Source organism: Erpetoichthys calabaricus, chromosome 2 (genome assembly GCF_900747795.2).
Source record: "Erpetoichthys calabaricus chromosome 2, fErpCal1.3, whole genome shotgun sequence".
In the NCBI taxonomy this organism is placed as follows: domain Eukaryota; kingdom Metazoa; phylum Chordata; class Cladistia; order Polypteriformes; family Polypteridae; genus Erpetoichthys; species Erpetoichthys calabaricus.
In genome coordinates, this window is record NC_041395.2 from 115,084,924 (window position 1) to 115,105,388 (window position 20,465).

Here is a 20,465-nt window from a genome sequence, read left to right on the forward strand (position 1 = left end):
ATGGCATCCAGTCACTTTCTCAACACCATTCATAAACTTCTACAAACGTTTATGAATAATAATATTCGCTTTGGAGGAAAGGTACTTTTATTAGGAGGAGATTTTAGACAGTGCTTAGCTATTCTTCCACATGCCATGCGCTCAGCTATTGTTCAGTGCACCTTAAAATACGCAGACAATTGGCATTGCTTTCAAAAGATACAGTTAGTAAAAAAGATACGATGTCCAGAACCAGATCATAACAATTGCTTATTACAACTGGGAGATGGTACACTCACCAATACAGATGGACTTCACCCACATATTATTACAATTCCTCAAGCCTTTATCTGCGACGACTTAGTACGACTTAGTTACAGCCAGATTTGGAACAGCAATCTCATTAGACCAAATGCCCCTTTTAACACAACGCACTATTATGTCCAAAAAATATTAATGTGGAAAACATAAATACCCAAGTCATTCCATTACTTCCTGGAGAGACACAACTCTTTCTAAGCTCTGACAAACTTGACTCTGATCACAACAATAAACATCTTCATTGACATTACAAGTTCTGACCTGGAATTACCTTTTACACTTAAACGGCGTGTACAAAGAAATTTTCCAATAACCCTTTACACTGTGCCACACACTTTATTGTTTGCTTTCTATTTGCATCATCTACACCTTCACACTATTCTATATCTCATTCATACATCACGCTCTTTCTCATTCCCAACACCAGGGGTTGGCGAGCGAAGCGAGCAGGGGGCGGAGCCCCCTAGTCCCCACAGAATTTAATGTAATATCTTGCAGGATAAGAGATTTATTAGACACCGATCTCACGTTCTGGAGAGCAACCTTGATAGACATAGAAAAGCTTGCTGCTGGATGGGCTCGGGTGAGCGTGTGAAGGTGAGCAGTGTTTACTCCCCAGAACACATGGAGAAAGAGTGATTCTGCCTTGAGATGGAGAAGTTAAATCCAGTATCCAGCGCCCAAGGGCCAGGGTCAATGTCCTGTACAGGAAAGGATGGGTCAAAGACAACTCTCGGGCATAGACAATCCAAGCCTGGTGATGAAAAATTGAGTCGGTGTTGGTTAACAGTAAAGCCGGCTCGCTTTCCATGTCAGTATTGGGAGCATCTGCATCTCCTAGAGGCAATCGGCTCAGTCATATGGGTGAATACCGGTGTCCAGGCAAAGTCAGGAGATGAATAAAATAAGGGTGGAGGTTCAAATAAAGTCCCATCAGACTAAGAAAATTGAGATGAGAGCATACAAGAAAAGACATAGTAAAGAAACACGATCATAGGAGAGTAGCCGCTGGGATAAACTAACACAAAAACACGAAAAAACGAGAAACATAAATTAACGAGACAAGCTGAAGGCCAGACACACCAGTTGGTGCCATCTTCATTCCAATATCTAATATAATCTAAATTTCAAAAATCCGATTCATTAAATACATTCCTCAATGCCCTTACTCTGCACCTCAAAAAGCATATCTCAGTCTGTAACTTACAGGTGGTCTTGAGAACCTATTCCTAAATGTTTTGACAATTGCCAGTTATTTAATATCAGGCTCAAATTTGAATTTGAAATTTACCAGGTTGTTGTCACATGTGCCCAAGGGAGGCATGTCTCTTTTACATTAACATTAAAGTATATTGTCTTATTTCTTTTATGCATGACATGTATTAAAATACATTTTTTGTCCATATAGTTTCATTGTACTTCTTATAGCCTTAAGCTGTTCTAGTCCTTCAGCCACCCTCAACTGTTCTTTCAGCTTGTTAAACACTAATGTTGTTTTTCCTGAAGTTTATACCTGTGCTTTTGAGTGATACTTGTGTAGATATTTTATTGACAAACTAGATACTTTTTCACAACAGCACATTAAAACTCTTAACCAGATGTATTTTAACATTTGTTGTTCACAAAAAACACTAAGCCCTTTACCTTTCTCTGGTACTCCTGTTAAATTCCTCCAGTGCCATTGCAAACCTGGAAGTTTAAGCTCTCCACCAAGTTTCCATAAAACTTAAAAGGCTATATAAAAGTTGTGGTCAAGCAAAACTCATCCCTTACATTGTCTAAGATAATACATGGCAGATGAGCTCTGTTTTGTCCTTTTGTTCTATAGCCAGTCTCCTCCCTGTTGCTTCTTCAATGGCAGGGCCAGCTTCGGCATGTTCATATGAAAAGGATGCAGGTCCATCAGCTTTGTATGTGTGAATTTCAGTTTGATGTTCCTGGTGCAGCCCTGCAGGAGTTGAAAAAAGCATTCTGACTGCCATATATATTAAGAAAATGTAGCTGGTCCATGTCAAATTATTTGAGTTTACTGTGGAAAGCAGATAACCCTCAAAAAAATACAGGGAATATAGAAGGCACCAATGGAAACAGAAAAATGAAAATGACTTGTTAAAAAAAGTTGTAAATAGCATATGTACTGAATGAAATAAATCCTAATCTCATAGTAAACCCAACCTGGGATTAAAATATTTCAAAAGTGAAATATATTGTCAAATATTTTATATCAGGATGTATTCCGATGTCTACATGAATTATGTGAATATTCTTTTATTAACTGAAGAAATCGTGTTATTGTGCTTTTGACAGAAGTAGTTTGAATAAAAATACTAGCCCAGTTTTAATTTTGGATTAAAAATGAAAAATTACAAAATGAGTTGTGTCATACAGTGGTACCTCTGGTCACGACCGTAATACGCTCCAAAACTCTGGACGCGACCCGATTTAGTCGTGACCCGAACGTAATTTCCCCATAAGAGTAAACACTCTGTGTCTGTATGTAAATACAATTAATCCATTCCAGACCATACAAACTGAATGTAAATATATTTTGTTCAGCACAAAAATAATTATACCATAGAATGCACAGTGTAATAGTAAACTAAATGTAAAAACATTAAATAACACTGAGAAAACCTTGAACAACAGAGAAAACTAACATTCTAAGAGTTTGCGCTAGACCTTTACGAACCGCTCGCTGTGAACATTTTTTTATTAGTTTTAAGCACAGGGAAAAAAATTAAATGCCACTTCTCTTGCGAAACTTTTCACACCATCCTCTACTGGCTTTAAATTCTTCATCTTCGCACTCAAAGAAGGATTCTTTTCAGCAAATCGCCATGAATCTTCCTGGCTTTTTCGCATATGATCGTCTCGCTTACGCTATCCCCTGCCAAGTTGCTTCTCGTTCAACCACACTAGCAATAGTTTTTCCACCTCTTCCAGCACTTGAGGCCTCTGCTTGGTTAACATTATAACTCCTTTTACAACATCAGCTGCTTTGTTAGGCCCTGTATACGCAAACAAAAGAAAATGGGAAATCATTGGCACATACGAACATGCATAGGGAAACTGGCCGCCAGTGTTTTTGATCCCCACCAGAGCGTGTGGTCGTGAACAGATGCAAAATTTTGGCAAACTTTTTGATCGTAACCCGATTTGTACGTGTTCGGAAACATTCGTCACCAGAGGTTCTACTGTATTTTGAAATGTCTGTAGATTTAGGGCTATTGAACCAATCTCCTCTGAAGTGCACAATTTAGATATCCATAAGAAATAAATGGAGGGAAAAGCGTGACACTGGTAAAGTCCATCTACAGTTTACAGATGAATTGAGTCTTGTAAGTGGGTATTGCTAGTTCCACATGAGAAAAGAAATCCTGGATAAGAAGGTGAAACAGAGCAGCTGTTGAGTTTCAGTAATGCTACCACACCACACATGGCTCCATTTTACACAAGTAACACGCTTACCTTATGAAACAGCAAGATTTATTTATTTGTGCTTTCTACATAGATCAGTCTTATGTAATTTCCTCCCTCTCTGTGTGGCTCTGTTGCTTTTGGGTCAGCCTTACTAAATAATGCACATAAACACACACAAGCATTGTGTGTTTTTTTTTTTGTTTATACAATATAAATGTTTTGGGGATTATTGTAGATAAAATATGCTTTACTTACTAATTCAACTTTATATTTGGCCTATAGCATGACAGAAACATCAAACAATGTACCACTTAAAATGTATGTTTTTTTTCTTTTTCAGGTCACAGCCCTCCAGATTTTAAATTGTTATCAGTGCAAGTGGTTATCAGACATGGAGACAGATATCCACTTTATTCTATCCCTAAAACAAACAGGCCAGCTATCGATTGTTCATTAATTCCAAGCAGGTGAGATGTAAATTATATTCACAATAGCTGTATAAATATTAAGATAAGGCATAGTAGGCTGTTAATTTCATTATATATGCTATTTTATTTTGCAATTGAAGCAAACCATTCAGTTTATTATATATATATATATATATATATATATATATATATATATATATATATATATATATATTGGTAGCACTGAGGTAGTGCTGGCACATGAATATGTTTGGGACTCTACAGTTTTTGTTTCTTTCTCCTTTCTGGTGAAAAGCATACTCGTGGCTTGATGTTCATGTATAATTTGTTACCGTGTATGTTTTTGTGGGCCGTGCAATTGTCTTATGTTCTGCGGTAGGAACTTGACCAGGATAGTAAGTATATAAACAATAAATTGATAAAACAGTATTTAAATTTAAATTAAATGTAAGAAGGGCTATATAACAAGATGTTGATATCGATATTCTTAAAGTGAATCAAATACAGCTGTGAACTTACACTGAAGTAACAACCTTTTACACACATTTAGTACAAACAAGATATTCTTTTAAAACAACTAATCATGTGGCCAAAATGCAATATATACTGCAGACATTTATTTCATTGTTGTTTAACTTAACATTAGATGGGCTAGACATGTGATTTAAGTGTCTTATACAGTAGTATGACAAACACTGTGGTTTCAGCATTCTAGAAATGGCAGCCCTCCTGGAACATTCACACACTACAATGTCTAGAGTTTACAGAGAATGGTGTGAAAAACACCAATACAGTGCTGCAAGTTTTTGGGCACAAATACCTTATTTTTGAGGGGGGTTAGAAGAAAATGGCCAAACTAAGCAAAATACTTCAAGTAACTAAAACAACTCTTTACAAAAGGTGTGAAGTAAGGTATCACTGAAAATGCAGTTCATCAGATATTGAGGCAGATGAGCTTTAGCTGCTGAAAACGATGCCTGGTTCCACTGTTTTCCGCTAAATACAGGAATATAAGGCTATGCATACACGTGATCACCAAAATTGAATTGTTGAAGTCTGGAAAAATGTCATCTGGTCTCACAAATCATGATTTCTGCTGCAACATACAGATAGTAGCATAAGGTTTTGGTATAAGCAACATGAATTTGTATATGTATCCTGGATTGTGTCAACAGTATAAGCTGGTGGTATCATGGTGGGGAAAATACTTTCTTGGCACACATTAGGACTGTTATGACCAGTTGTATGTCTTTTGAATGCCACAAAAATATATTAAAAACTTGTTAATTATAAAGCATTTTAATGGAGCAATAATGGTATAAAACCACTTAATCCAGCAGGTGGGGAGAGAGTATCCCAGCAGCACATGGTGCAAGGTAGGAAACAACCCTGGTTGAGGTGAAACTCTTTCAAAAAGCCAGCAATTTAATATAATACAGCAACAGATTATATATATATATATATATATATATATATATATATATATATATATATATATATATTTCACTGCATTATTCAGCTTGAAGAGTTATTCCATATTGATAGGTGGTATGCAAGGGAACACAAATCAAAACTCAGTGTTGGACATCTCTGGAAACAGCCATCATCATGTTTGTTTTGCCAATCCTGTTAACATTGTGTACATAGCAGGAGTCAACCCTGTACCAGGTGTCCTATCGATTCACACCCACTTGTATGAGACAAAACTAGAGTTGTCAATTAACCTTAACATGCATGTCTTATGAATGTACTAGTAAAACTAGAGCATTTGGAGAAAAAGTCAGATATACTGCTGAACTCCACATACAGTTACTGGGCTGGTATTCAAACCAAGGACTTCGGAGTCAGAAGGCAACAGAGCTTCATAAGATTAGGGCACAGAATAAGTTACTTTTAAAATTGGAGTATGAATTTCTCATTTTATGTCAGGTATACTGTATGTTGATGTTATAGATGGTTTCAGCATAATTCTGCAAAAGTAATAAAGCAAGTAAATTTCTTACTGTAAATATAATACATTTTAGAAGCATATTATTTTAGCCATTACCTTTTATCACAGGGGTGTCACGGGGATGCAGTGGTAGCACTACTGCCTTGCAGTAAGGAGACCTGGGTTTACGTCCTGGGTCCTCCCTGTGTGGAGTTTGCGTGTTCTCCCCATGTCTGCATGGATTTCCTCTTTGTGCTCTGATTTCCTCCCACAGTCCAAAGACATACAAGTTAGGTGGGTTGGCGATATTAAATTAGCCCTGGTGTGTGGTTGGGTGTATGTGTGTGTGTGTTTGCCTTGCGATGGACTGGCGCCCTGACTAGGGAATTGTTTCTGCCTTGTGTCCTATGCTAGCTGGGATAGGCTACTACACCCCCCACGACCCTGTTCAGCATTAAGCAGGTTAGAAAGTGACAGACTGACTGACTACATAGTAGTAGTTACATTGGAATGTTGATGGTGCAGAATGCTTGCTGTCATGTGATAATTCATGGTCTTTCATTTCTGTTGTCAAAAGGCACAAATGCTTCTCATTCAAATTAGCATTGTGACCTTTTAACAGGCCAACCATTATATTTAAATTAGTTTCTTTGGCATACTTTTTTTTGTGATAGAGTTGAAACAAAAACAAATTTAGCATTTTCATTTTTTAAATGATCAGATGCTAGTTTAACATGCAAACTGAAATATTTCTTGATGCTATATATTTTTAATTTTTGGTACAATACTAAGCTATGAAGTGCATTATCTTATTTTAATGATATAATTTTTTAAAAAGGGAAATATGCCTTACTGAATAACTGAATACATCTCCTGCAAGAATATTCAATGCCATTTTTATTTGAGATTACAGGAGCATTATTTGGAGCAAAGTTATACACACTTGACAGGTTTAGTTTGGGATTTATTTTCGCCAAAAATAGTTTAATTACTTGTTGTGTGGACCAGTTAGCACAGGGATAGGCAGACTTTGATTGCAGGCAGATTAGTCAATAATGACTCATACAGTGGGCTACATAAAGTCAAACATTAACTTTAACATCTCATGACCCAAGAAATGATTTAATTATAAAACATTATATGAGCTATTAAGAGCAATGAAGAGACTAATTTTAAAGCAAAGCTATGTCAGTATTCTGGTCATGAACATCGGACATCATGTACAATATTGGATGGCAATGTGCTATATGCTGTGCTTGATGCACAGTTACATTTTATAGCAACATCAGAAAATTGGCTTATTGCTGATGTAGTCATCACTGGGTCGCAAGCACAAGAGAAATTAATAAATGCTGAAACCATCCACTGTCTTCCGTCCACTGAAGCTTTTGGTAGTGCTCCGCTCTATTTTTCCCTTTTCTAACCACACTCATTTCACCATGAGGAAACCTTACTGTTTGTCTTGCAGTCATTTCAACATTCCAAACCCACTTTTAGACTTCTACTGGTGTATGTGGGACATCACTGAACTTAAAAGGTAAAAACGGGTCCCGAAATTCATAAAAGCTTAGAAACCGTGCTTGATTTCCATCTCGCATGTCTTTTAAAAAACATGAACAAAAAACTTCAAGTATGGTTTTACTGAGGTGCACATTAGCGGACTATAATGAGGATATTATGCATCTAATTATGTATGCAAATTAGCTACGTGTGCTGCTGTGATTCCCAAAACAAGCCTTCCCCTCCCTTTATCAGAAAACAAAGGACATGCTGTGAAACAGTAAAAACAAAAAGTATTACTATTTACCAGTTATTTACAAGACATTTCTTTGTTCTTGATGGAAGAAGAAAGTGCAAAGCATCTTCACAGATACATGGGAGCAAAAAAATGACTTGTTCCACTGTGTCTAAAGCTAAAACAGTAGAACCAGCCAGTCCCACATAGCCACTTTGTGGCACAGCCAATGTGTAACCCAAGAGTGGAACTCTGTGCGCACGACGATCTATATTTTATTTACTTTTTGCTAGATTGTGGTCGTGGTTGTATTTTGCTTGTGGTATTTGTGTTGTACATGTGTTTTGTTGTTTGAGGCCCAGTGGTTTGCAGTTTTGCTTCACAGCTCCGATTACGCATTTGTCCGCAATAATCAATCTAGCACAGTTGGCAGATTTTTCCCTAGCCCCCAGGGACACTGTAAAGACAATTGCACCATTTTAATCCACTCAAACCTTGTTCAGTTCCTCCTTCTGCATTGATTTTAATACATTTAACTGCGTTTGGTGAATATCATGAACACTTCCATGATTCTGCCAAACTCATGGCAAAGCCAACTAGTACTGAATTATTTGGTTGTTATATAGTAATTTATTTGGGATACTATGAATATTATTTTTTTCTGATTACTGCTTGTATAAGTTGTTTAAATGATCAGCCTAACTGACTGTCCAATGTGACATTTCTTTTTAGTTATTTTAATCATATTTAAGCAACGTGATAGTTAAGCACCTCTGAATGCACAATCTCTTTGTGTAAGTGCAAAAATGCTTTGTGGTAAATTTTAAAAAACATGTTTACAAGGTGCTGGGTATGATGTTAAACTGCATCCAGCCCTGCAAGCGGTCCCCCAACTTGCAGGGAAATCATGGGGGTTGGTGGCAGGATTGGCACTCCAGCCACCGTAAAAAAACTTAAGAAAAGCTCCGAGACTACAGAAAGGACTCCTTTTTGCTCTCCGTGGGAGTAGCACTGCTGCAGCCACCCACAGGAGGGCTGCTCGCATCATGAAGGGGATGGGGGAAAGCCCTCGGGAGCCCCATCCCCGGAAGAGTCGAAACCATTGGAGAGCCAATGGGGTCAGGCCTGTTGGGGATCGGAACTGGTGTGGTGCTGAGGCGTCGCCCACTGCACGGCAGCACTTGGGTCCCAATTTAAGGCGGCCCATACGGGTGGGCCATTGGAATGTCTTGTCTCTCCGGCAAGATGATCATCTTCCTCTGCTGTCGGAGGAGCTGCGTAAACTCTGCATTTCAGTGGCGGCACTCTCTGAGGTGCGCAGACCGGGGACTGGCCACTCTGTAGGTGGATACACCTTTTATTGGTCTGGTCGGTCTGACGGCTGTCATACTTGGAGAGTAGCTGTTGCTGTAGCAGATTGGCTTCTTCCGATGGTGTCCGATGTCACTCCTTACAACGAGCGTATTATGAGACCCAGATTACGGCACTCTCTGAGTGCCTTGTCTGTTGTCTCAGTGTATGCTCCAACCGCGGTGAGTAATGTCTCGGCGAGGGAGACATTTTATTCGCAGCTTCACTCTGTGGTTTATGGGTGTCCATGGGGTGACACTCCTCTGGTCATGGGTGACTTCAATGCAGCCACTGGCACTGACAGGGCTGGCTATGAGGATTATCTCGGTTCCCATGGGTCTGGTGACTATGGTGAAAGTGGCTCCATGTTCTTTGACTTTGCAAAAGGTCAGGGGCTGCGAATCGCTGGATTCTGGTTCCAGCACCCTGAACCGCATCGTTGGACTTGGTACTCCAATACTGGTGGTGCGGTGAAGGAGATCGATCACATCCTCGTGGGCAGACGCTGGAGGCTCTTGCAAAACTGCAGGGTCTACAGAAGTGCCCAGTTTGTGAATTCTGACCACAGACATGTTGTTGCTACACTTAGGATCCCGCTTAGGTCCAGTAGGTTACCACCTACTAGGAAAATGAGCCTGGACTTGGCCAGACTCCAAGACCAGGCTATTTCTAATGAGTTTGCACGCAGTTTGTGTGAGGAACTTTCAGATTTGGGTAAGACTGCCGATCCTAATGTGATGTGGGAGACCTTCCGTGACAAGACCCTGAAGGTTGCTGAGGGTTGTGTTGGTGTTACCGGTGTTCCCAGAAGGAGGTGTTTCATCTCGCAGGGCACCCTGGATATCATTGAGAGGAGTCGCAGCACACGGCTCAATGGCAACTCTAGTCTGTACTGGGGACTGAGAGGCATGGCTCTGAGGGCAGATAAAGAGGCGTTTGTTAGAGGAATCTGTGAGCAAGTGACACACCATCTGTGGTTTAGTGACCCCCATCCTGCTTACAGAGGAATCGAAGCATTACAAACATCTGAATCTGTTCCTCGGAGAGTCGCAGCCAGGGCAGCTGATGGAACGGTCCTTACGGATGATACTGCAGTTATGACTCGTTGGGCTGGCTACTTTGAGCAGTTGTTCAAAGCTGATCCTCCGGCTAGGATGTTGGATATCTCTGGGTCCACGGTTCTTGCGGCTGATCCTCCAAAGGGGAAAGGCTGCAGGGATCTGTGGTATCCGGGGTGAACTTCTCCAGGCTGGTGGTAAGGCTGTCCTCCTGGCATTGCAAGCAATCTTTGCTTCCATTTGGGACACTGGCATCATCCCAACTGACTGGGAAATGGGACTTGTCGTCCCTATCTGGAAAGGGAAGGGTGATCGCCTGGATTGCAGCAACTACAGGGGATAACACTGCTCTCGGTGCCGGGTAGGGGGAGAACACTGCTCTCTGTGCTGGGTAAGGTCCTTGCTAGGGTCGTCCTCAATAGGATCCATAATTACTTGCTCACCTACCAGTGACCGGAGCAGTCTGGTTTTATGCCTAAGAAGTCTACCATTGACCTTATCCTGGCACTGAGGGTTCTCATGGAGCCCAAACGTGAATATCGGCAGAGTTTCTTTGCAACCTTTGTTGATTTTCGCAACACGTTCAACTCAGTTGATTGAGCTGCCCTGTGGGACATCCTGAGGATTTGCGGGATTCCCTCAAAGTTGCTGGTACACTGGTACTGTGAGTGCTGTGCAGAGTGGAAGCAGGACCTCTGCATTTTTCCCAGTTGATTCTGGGGTTCGTCAGGGATGTGTTCCAGTGACTCGTGGGGTCCAGCAGCTGTGGGGCATCTATTGGTGAAGAAAGGTTCACAGATCTTGACTTGCTGACGATGCTGTGATCTTCGCAGAGTCAATAGAGGCTCTGATTGGGGGGGCTCGAGAGACTGAGCGAGGAGTCTGAGTGTCTGGGCTTGCGAGTGTCCTGGATAAAAACCAAGATCCAGGACTTTAATGACCTGTTGGGCACAGCCATCAGCAGTGTGTCTGTTTGCGGAGAGAGTGTTGACCTTGTTGAGAGGTTTACTTACCTTGGCAGTGACAAGTGACTGGTGACTCTTCCTATGAAGTCAGTAGATAGAATGGGAGAGCGGGGTGGGGGGGGGGGCGTGTCATGAGGTCGCTGGAAAGGGGTGTGTGGCGCTCCCAATATCTATGCAAAAGGACAAGCTCCAAGTCTTTAGAGTCCTGGTGCTTCCTGTCTTGCTATATGGTTGCGAGACATGGACGCTATCCAGTGACCCGAGACGAAGACTGGACTCCTTTAGTACTGTGTCTATCTGGAAAATCCTTGGGTACCATTGGTTTGACTTTGTGTCGAATGAGCGGTTGCTAATGGAGTCCCAAATGAGGCACATTACATGCATTGTGAGGGAGCGTCAGTTACGGCACTACGGCCATGTGGCGCGTTTCCCCAAGGGTGATCCAGCTCATAAGATCCTCATTGTTAGGGACCCGAGTAGCTGGACCAGACCAAGGGGTCGCCCACGTGACACCTGGCTGCGGCAGGTAGAGGGTCATTTCCGGAGGGTGGTACTGGACCGCATGTCTGCCTGGGGGGTTGCAAACTGGGATCCCGAGTTGTTTTGTTGTGTAGTGGGTGCGGCAACGCACTGTACCAGTGCATGCTCCCCAACTTGATTTGACTTGAAGGTTCTGCAAATTTTTGTTTTACTTTATTGTTAGTGAAGAAATTTTGAGAGAAACAAATTTGTAAATAATAACTTAATTTTGAATGACAAACAAATCCTTCTTTCTCATTGATTGTGATTAGAAAATGCAGAGCACAAGGCTGCCTTCTGTAATATTAAAATAAAGAACAAGACATAAAGCAAACATTGTTTGTAAAAGTTCATTAAACCTGTAACTTACAAATTTTAAGGATGTATATTTATTACATCCTGCGGTGGGTTGGCACCTTGCCCGGGATTGGTTCCTGCCTTGTGCCCTGTGTTGGCTGGGATTGGCTCCAGCAGACCCCCGTGACCCTGTGTTCGGATTCAGCGGGTTGGAAGATGGATGGATGGATATTTATTACAAATATCTTCATTTTACATAGTTAAGTGAGCAACTAGTTTTAATAATGTGTATGAATGAATTTTAAACATAAGAATATTCAAATTGACTGATAGTGGTTCATAGCTTAGTGTATAGTGTACCAAGTTTTAATTTTCAACTAGGAAACAGCAGCAGTGTGTGCTTGTCTCTGTTCCTAGCTTCGAGCCTGAAGCCTTTTTTTTTTGTCATTTAGCACTTGGTCAAAGCAAAATCAAGTAAAGCATTTACTGTTTTGCACAACTATGTTAGTCATTTGTTCTGCTGAACAAAATTTGATTACAACAGTGACTGCATTCTTGATTTAATTTTTTTTTTTTTTCTGAGCCATCTTTTCTCTTCCCCACTCAAATATGTTATTTTGAAATAATACCTTAAGTCCATGGTTCTATACCACAAAACATGGTTACAGTGCCCAGAGGAAGACATTTTGAAAGTCAGCATAGTCGTGTTTAAAATTCTCCTAAGCTGTTAAAATCCCTCCTGTAATGAAGTATAACAATTCTGATATGCCAGTGAGCAAGGCTTTTTTTTTTGTTTCTTTAATATTAATGTGTTATTTTTAACTTGCTCACAGCTTCTAACATACTACCCCCTCCCATATTTGAATCGCAGACAGTGTTCCTCTTGCATTGCTGGTGTAGCAAACACATTAACATGCATATACAGGTTAAAATTGCCAAGGGGTACCTTTAAGAATGTGTGCATATCCTGTCATGCCATGATTGCAGGATGGCAAGCAGGCACTAGATTTGCATTACTATGGTATTTTCTATGATAAATAGTACAACAAAAACAACAGCTGTATTACTGTTGAAATTGCAGGGAATTGAGAGAGTAAATGTTTCTGCAGTAAATGAAGACGTTTCTAGTTCTGCGCCTCCTTCACCTGAGTATATTCTCTAGTCTGTGAAGAGTGCTTCATGAAATGATTGACACAAAGATGTAGCCACCCTGAGGTGAGAACTATCATTTGGCCTTTCAACATACACCAACAGCATTCAACTTGTTTTCTTTATTGTCCACATTCCAAAAAGCAATGACACTAGAAAAATACAAAAAGCCGTATCTTAAATGGAAAAATGAAATGAATAATGTAGGTTAGTAATATTCTATAGTACAATAAACAAAATATAATTTGGGTCAGCTTCTTTCTTAAGGAGTGCATGTTTTGAAAGTCAGCATGGAGGATGTAATGCTTTCAATCCATAAATGCTGTGGTGTGTTAGGAAGTCCATAATCCATTTACCAATGGCGATGCCAGATATTGCATTGAGGAGTTTGCTGCTCAGCATTGCTTGTACAACAGTAGTAAATGCTAATCTGTAGTCAATAAACCTGACTCTGGTGTTAGTTTTTATTATCCAGATGGTATGAAGTGTAAGTAATATGCATCATCTGTGGAGAAGTTGTGTCGATAGTCGTAATCACCTTGTGTCTGCCAGTCTGGAATATTCTGTTTAATGTTCCTCAGCACTAGTCCGTCAAAGAACTTCACCACAATTGTTGTGCATGCCATCAGTCTTCTAACCAGTGCAAGACAGAAGTTTGAACCCATCTTTGTCATATAATGGATGTTATACGTTAACTTGATGTCCAATCATGCAACATGGTGAGCAATAATCTGGTGTGGTAGGGATGTGGATTCCAACTTTTGTCATTGTCATTTTCAAAAGTCTTGGAGTCCCAGTGTTGAATGGCTATTTCCTCCCAGTCATTTCTTCTTCTACAGGAAATGAGCCTTTTTACAGCAGCCATACTTAGCAGGCTCTTTAAATTTGTCACTACAGTTGCTCTTGTGTCATCTGTGTACTTGAATGTAATGTAATTTTTTTTTTTTATATATTTTGTCATTGGGAAAGGAGTGTAATCTCTGCATACCTTTAACATTTGCAGTTATTTTTATTTCTGTCAAGTTTCCCACCTTTCTTGAAAATTATGACTGTTCTGCCTCAATCTTTTATTTGCAATATTCCTTGCTGTGCTGTTTGCTTGATACAAGGTTATATACTTAAAAGCAAAGATTATCACTCTGTAAACATTTTACAAACAAAGGCCTAGAAAGAAAGTGAATCTGTTTAGTTTTGTTGTCCATTAGCCTGTGCCACATACCAATTTTTGTTATTGTTTCTTTTACTTTATGCTTTTTATAGCTGCACTAAACACAATAGTATAACTGCACTAAACACAATAATATTGTTTGTTTAAAAAAAAAAAAAAAAAAAACCTTTATCTGTTACAGTTAAGTGGAATGGAATATAAAACTTTGGATTTTTTCGGCAGAAATCTATGTTTAAGATTTGTGGTAAATTAGTATTTTGTGTATAGATCTGGGAATATAATCCTTTTGACATTTTGCTTTAGACATTTCTTATGATTACAGCTTTAGCAAAGGTATTCTTGGTGAAATGGAAGATAGGTTGTAAAATAATACCCCATGCACAGAGAAATATTATATGCATTTTTAGACGTATAATACCACAAAAGACAAAGCATTTCACTTAATTTTGAGAGAGACTGTAGTCAAAAGATATGAGCAACACAGAATACACTGTTTACTATAAAATACTGTAAAGTATGTGACTGATAAGACATTTTTGTTTCATCAGATAACACTGTTCAGAGAAAGAGGGAGAGTAGTTATCAATACAATCTTTAAATGACCATAGCACAACTCGCATAATTATCATGCTAACAACAGGTCCGACATTGCCCAGACATGAGATTGTTGCAACATCTCTGTAAAGAGTCTTGAGTTTTTAGTAAAACAATAGGAGTTAAACACAATGACAGTAGTTTAATTAACTTAGGCTGTATTGTGTTTCAATTTCAATGCAGTCTAGAATGAATGCAATCTTAGATAATCACAAAGGAACTAGGCAGCTGTGTTAAACTGAATGATGCAGGTGCTTAAATTTCAGTTCAGTTTCATCGTTTTGCAGCAAAACTAACTTTGCAAATCTCTATTGAAGAGTGTCAAATATAAATGTACTAGGGGGCTCTGCCCCCTGCTCGCTTCACTCGCCAACCCCTGGTGTTGGGTAATTACAAATAGCGTGATGTATGTATGAGATATAGCATAGTGTGAAGGTGTAGATGACGCATATAGGAAGCAAAGAATAAACTGCATGGCACAGTGTAAAGATTTATTGGAAAATTTCCTTGTACACAACATTAGTAGTAAAGATGATGTCTTGTCCTTGAATGAGTTTTCCTTGGCATGAATCATTTATAACCTTAACTATAACGTCAGATGAACGTCGAACTTGTGAGAAGGCCACATAAAGTTGTCCATGTCCAAAAACGGGCTCAGAGAGGTAGATGCCAACCTTGTATATGGTTTGTCCTTGTGATTTGTTGATGGTCATGGCAAATGCAGGTTTAATGGGGAACTGTCGCCGTTTAAGTGTTGTGCTTCAATAACATTGTGTGTCATGGTGTGGACGACTAAACGTGTACCATTGCATAAACCTTGTTTAGTGTTAAGGTTTCTTAATAGCATGATTATTGTTCCGATATTAAGGTTAAGATTGTGTTGTGGTAATCCGGCTGGGTTAATAGTGTTCAAATATTGTAAGGGGAAATTAAGATGGTCATTGTCGTCATCAGAGTCAACTTTGTTAGAGCTTAGAAAGAGCCGTGCCTCTACATGAAGTAATGCAATGACTTGGTTATTTATGTGATCAACATTAATATTTTTTGGACATAATATAGTCCGTTGTGTTAAAAGGGGTATTTCGTCTAATGAGATTGTTGTTCCAAATATCTCCGTAACTAAGTCGTCGCAGATAAAGGCTTGAGGAATTGTAATAATATCTGGGTGAATTCCATCTGTATTGGTGAGTGTCCCATCTCCCAGTTGTAATAACCAATTGTTATATTCTGGATCTGGACATTGCATGTTTTGTACCAATTGTATCTTTTGAAAGCAATGCCAAATGTCCGCGTATTGTAAGGTGGACTGAACAATAGCTGAGCGCATGGCATGTGGAACAATAGCTAAGCACTGTCTAAAATCTCCTCCTAATAAAAGTACCTTTCCACCAAAGGGAATATTATTATTCATCAACGTTTGTAGAAGTTTATCAATGGTGTTGAGTAAGTGACTGGATGCCATTGTACATTCATCTATAATTAACAGTATTGCAAGACGGATGTCACGTGCATTGTTACTGTTCATTTTCATAGTGGATACCGATGTTTCTGTGATTGGGACCAGTATTTTGAATAAGGAGTGACATGCGTTTTTGGAGCCGAGACATTTTTTCTTACGCGGTTTCAGAAGCGTGTTGTAGGCGCCGACGTGTATTGTTTTTTTTTCATGCGGGTTCGTGTTTGTGGTCCCGTTACTCGAGCCATATCGGTTTGTACCCGTGATCATGAATTCATGACTTGTTTGTTCTTTATCGTTAGTAATATGGATAAGTAATAAGGAGGATCGCACTTACTGTTAATATGGAGCCTTTTCTGTGGTTGTACGGTTAATAGTGCATCATTGTAATGAGATTTACCTACGCTGTATAGTTTGAACGTGTTTAGATGACGTATGTTTAATACGGACTGTTCGTTTCTTCGTATTATTACTCATCAGGTGTCGCGCCTGTATATGTATTGTAGTCCGGTCTCTTGTTGTTTATGTATGACGTCGTTTGTCGGCGTGCGTCTTGTTAGAAGTGCATGGAATGTGCTGTATAGTCTGTACGTTGATTTCAGATGCGAGTTGTAGGCGAATGCTTCCTTCGTAGTATCTGCCGTTTTCCGAAACACAAATCTCTTTCTGTAATATGTTGGGTTTGATGTGTGACCCTTTGAGGACTCCATAGTCTGTGCCGTTTAACTGTAGTGTGGGGGTGTGAGTCCTCTTTTTCAGTACTATCTCGGGCTTGATTTGTGAAGTTTTGTGGACTCCTTAGACTGTCCCGTTTCACTGTTAGGCAGGGATAATCTGATTCAAATATGTTGTGTTGTCCGTAGGTGCTATGGGCTTCATGTGGCGCTGTGGGTTTGTGTGATGCCTGCGTCTGACTCCTTTTTTTTGTGTGCTATGGGTGCGGTACCTCATTTCTTATTTTCCGTTGCTTGGAGGGGGGCTTTGTGTGGCACCTGCGTCCATATCCGGTTTACCATTCTCGTTTAGTAATATGGACTAGGGGGCTCCGCCCCCTGCTCGCTTCGCTCGCCAACCCCTGGCGTTGGGGCATGACAAAGAGTGAGATATATGAATTAGATATAGAATAGTGTGCAGGTTTGGATGATGCCTATATAAATACAAAATAGAGTGTTTGGCATAGAGTAATGTTTTATTGGAATATTTCTCTGTATACAACATTAGTAGTAAAGATGGTGTCTTGTCTTTGAATGAGTCTTCCTTGGCATGGATCATTTTTAATTTTAACTTTAATGTGAGATGAATGTCGAACACATGAGAAGGCAAATTAAACTTGTCCATGTCCAAAAACGGGTTCAGAGAGGTAGATGCCAACCTTGTCCATGGTTTGTCCTTGTGATTTGTTGATGGTCATTGCAAATGTAGGTTTAATGGGGAACTGTCGGTGTTTCAATGTAAAAGGTAATTCTAGGTCAGAACTCGTAAGGTCAATTCCAAGAATGAGAACAGTATTGTTAGCATGTGAATCTGAAAGAACTGTTGCTTGAATAACATCGTGTGTTATGGTGTTGACGACTAACCGTGTGCCATTGCATAAACCCTGTTTTAAGGTTGTGTTGTGGTCATTCGTCCGGGTTAATAGTGTTCAAATATTCTAATGGGAAATTCAGATGTTCATTGTCGTCATCAGAGTCAACTTTGTCAGAGCTTAGAAAGAGCCGTGTCTCTCCAGGAAGTAATGAAATGACCTGGTTAATAAAGTGATTAACATTAATATTTTTTGGACATAATATAGTGCGTTGTGTTAACCACATATGCGAAAGCAGTATGGGCCATTGCCTTTTGGTGGCCTGATATGTACTCCGGTAGATGCAAAAGCAAATGAACTATTGTAGGATCTAATGCAGTTCATAAAGTTTTTACTTTCAGGCACATCCTTAGTTAGAAGCTTCTGTAGATATTCAGGATATGAATGTAAAGGAAGCAGTCTAATCTGCCCCTTTTGACAACAACGTGTAAATTCATTATTTGTATTGCCAGTTGTTTCTTCTGTGAAGTTAAGTGAATGACAATGATTGCAAATGACATTCATTAATCCCAATGAATTTTCCTCAATAGTGGACTCATTATTGAAAGCGTTGTCAGCCAACTGGCGCAAGCGTTTAGCAGACGTCTGGTGTTGATGTCTGCGACAGGTATGTTTTGCTTGTGGTGTTTGAGTGCCGCGTTGTTGCATGTCCATTATTTGTGACGCGCTATTTTTGATTTTTAATTGATCCGCCTCCGCTTTGCGCAAAGTCCGTTGCACTCTACGTCGTGCATTGTTTGTATCGTGCCTTGTCCGTTTTTGTATGTCGGTCAGTTGAGCTTTCTGCTTTTTGAGTCCTGCTTGCTTGTTTTCTGGCCGGTCATATGCGCGTTGCTTTGCTCCCTTTTTTGTATGTCTGAGACGCGAGCTCTTTCTTTTGAAATCGTGCTTGTTTTGATGCAGCACTTTGAGACGCGCGCTCTATGCATCTACGTTCAATGTGTCTGTTCATTTGGGCACGTCTCTGTAACGGGGTTACTTGAGCTTTGCGTTTTTTGATCCGAGACATTTTTTCTCACGTATTTTCCGAAGCGCGTTGTATGCGCCGCCGTGTATTTTTTTGGTTTCATTCGTGTTCGTGTGTTTGGTCCCGTTATCCGATCCGAATCGTTTTGTACCCGTGACCGTGTATGCATGACTTGTTTGTTCCTCAGCGTGCGAAATATGTATAAGTAATAAGGAGGATCGCACTCACTGTTAATATGGAGCCTTTTCTCCAGTTGAACGGTTAATAGTGCTTTATTTTAATGAGATCCACCTATGCTGCCTAGTGTGAAGGTTTTGAGATGACGTATGTTTAATATGGACGTTTCCTTTAGATATGTGGCTTTGGGTGTCACTTCTTATTGATTTGGGGGGGGGGGGTTTGGGGTGTGGGTGAGGATTGTTGTTGCGCGAGCGTCTTCTTTCGTTTTGTGTTCCAGGGGCTTGTTGAATCCCCCTCTTTGTGTGTGTCCCGTCCGTTGCTTGTAGGGTGTGTGGGGTGGTTTTGTGTTCTTTTTTTTTGTGTTCCAGGGGCTTGTTAAATCTCCCTCTTGGTGTGTATCCCGTCCGCCCTTTCTTGCGCTTGCGCAGTACGTCTTTTTGCAGCTACGGCCCATGGCCGGATGTGCCTGCGTCCATCATCCGGTTTAGCATTCTCGGTTAGTAATATGGATAGGACCCCCTGCCCCATCAGCTTAAAAGAAGTGTTTCATAAATGAAGTATATCCATAGCAGTAGAGTGTTGTACCGCGTTAGCCATAGATTGATACAGGAGAAAGTAGTTGGCTAACTCAATAGATTACAAATGCAAACTTTCGAGGCAGCTAAGGCCCCTTCATCATGACAATAAAAGGTGTCATTTCACCCTACTTTCTCCCGTTTGAATAAAGTATAGTAAGGCGAAAAAAAAGTGTGCCAAGAACTACAATAGGTTTCTGAAAACAGCCATGAAATGCGTGCATCCCTCCATTTACTTAAGCTGCATTTTACATTAAAGAATCAAGTGAAGTCACAGCCTGCTCTAGTACTATCTATTGCAAAGCATTAATTCATTGCAAGGCACACACTTGCTCAATACGGGCCATTTTAAAGAAGTGAGAGGTAACCAAGAAATCCAGAGAGAGCCCATGCAGACACATGGGAAACTTACAAACTCAACCCAGATTGTGAATTGGCCGAGATCTGGAGCCAGCAGCCACACTAAACACTGCATTACCATACTGCCCACGCATGGATATCCTTTCACTCATTTGTTGAAATCTCTTATTTAAGTACGGGATTTTGGGATCATCTTGGCAAACTATTTCTAACTGGAAAAAATAATTATAAGTAAGTCATTGCTTAATTCTTTTTCTTATTACCATATTTTACATTTATGTTTATCATAAAAATGAAATGGACTACTTTTGTCAGGGGTTTATTTAAAAGCAGTAGAAATCTATATTAAAATATACACTGTACTGCATAATAAAAAGATTCCCATATCTTTCCCATGATAATGTCTGCATACGTTTCCACAAAGTGTCA

The 20,465-nt window shown here is 40.0% G+C and overlaps 1 protein-coding gene across 1 annotated transcript in view; it reads left to right on the top strand.

Moving 5' to 3' along the window:
- Positions 1–20,465, top strand: part of pxylp1 (2-phosphoxylose phosphatase 1) — a 112,041-nt gene that overhangs the window by 82,458 nt on the left and 9,118 nt on the right. The window contains exon 4 of the mRNA XM_028794393.2: positions 4,061–4,187. Coding sequence (XP_028650226.1) covers positions 4,061–4,187 — 127 coding nt within the window. The remainder of the gene's footprint in view (positions 1–4,060; positions 4,188–20,465) is intronic.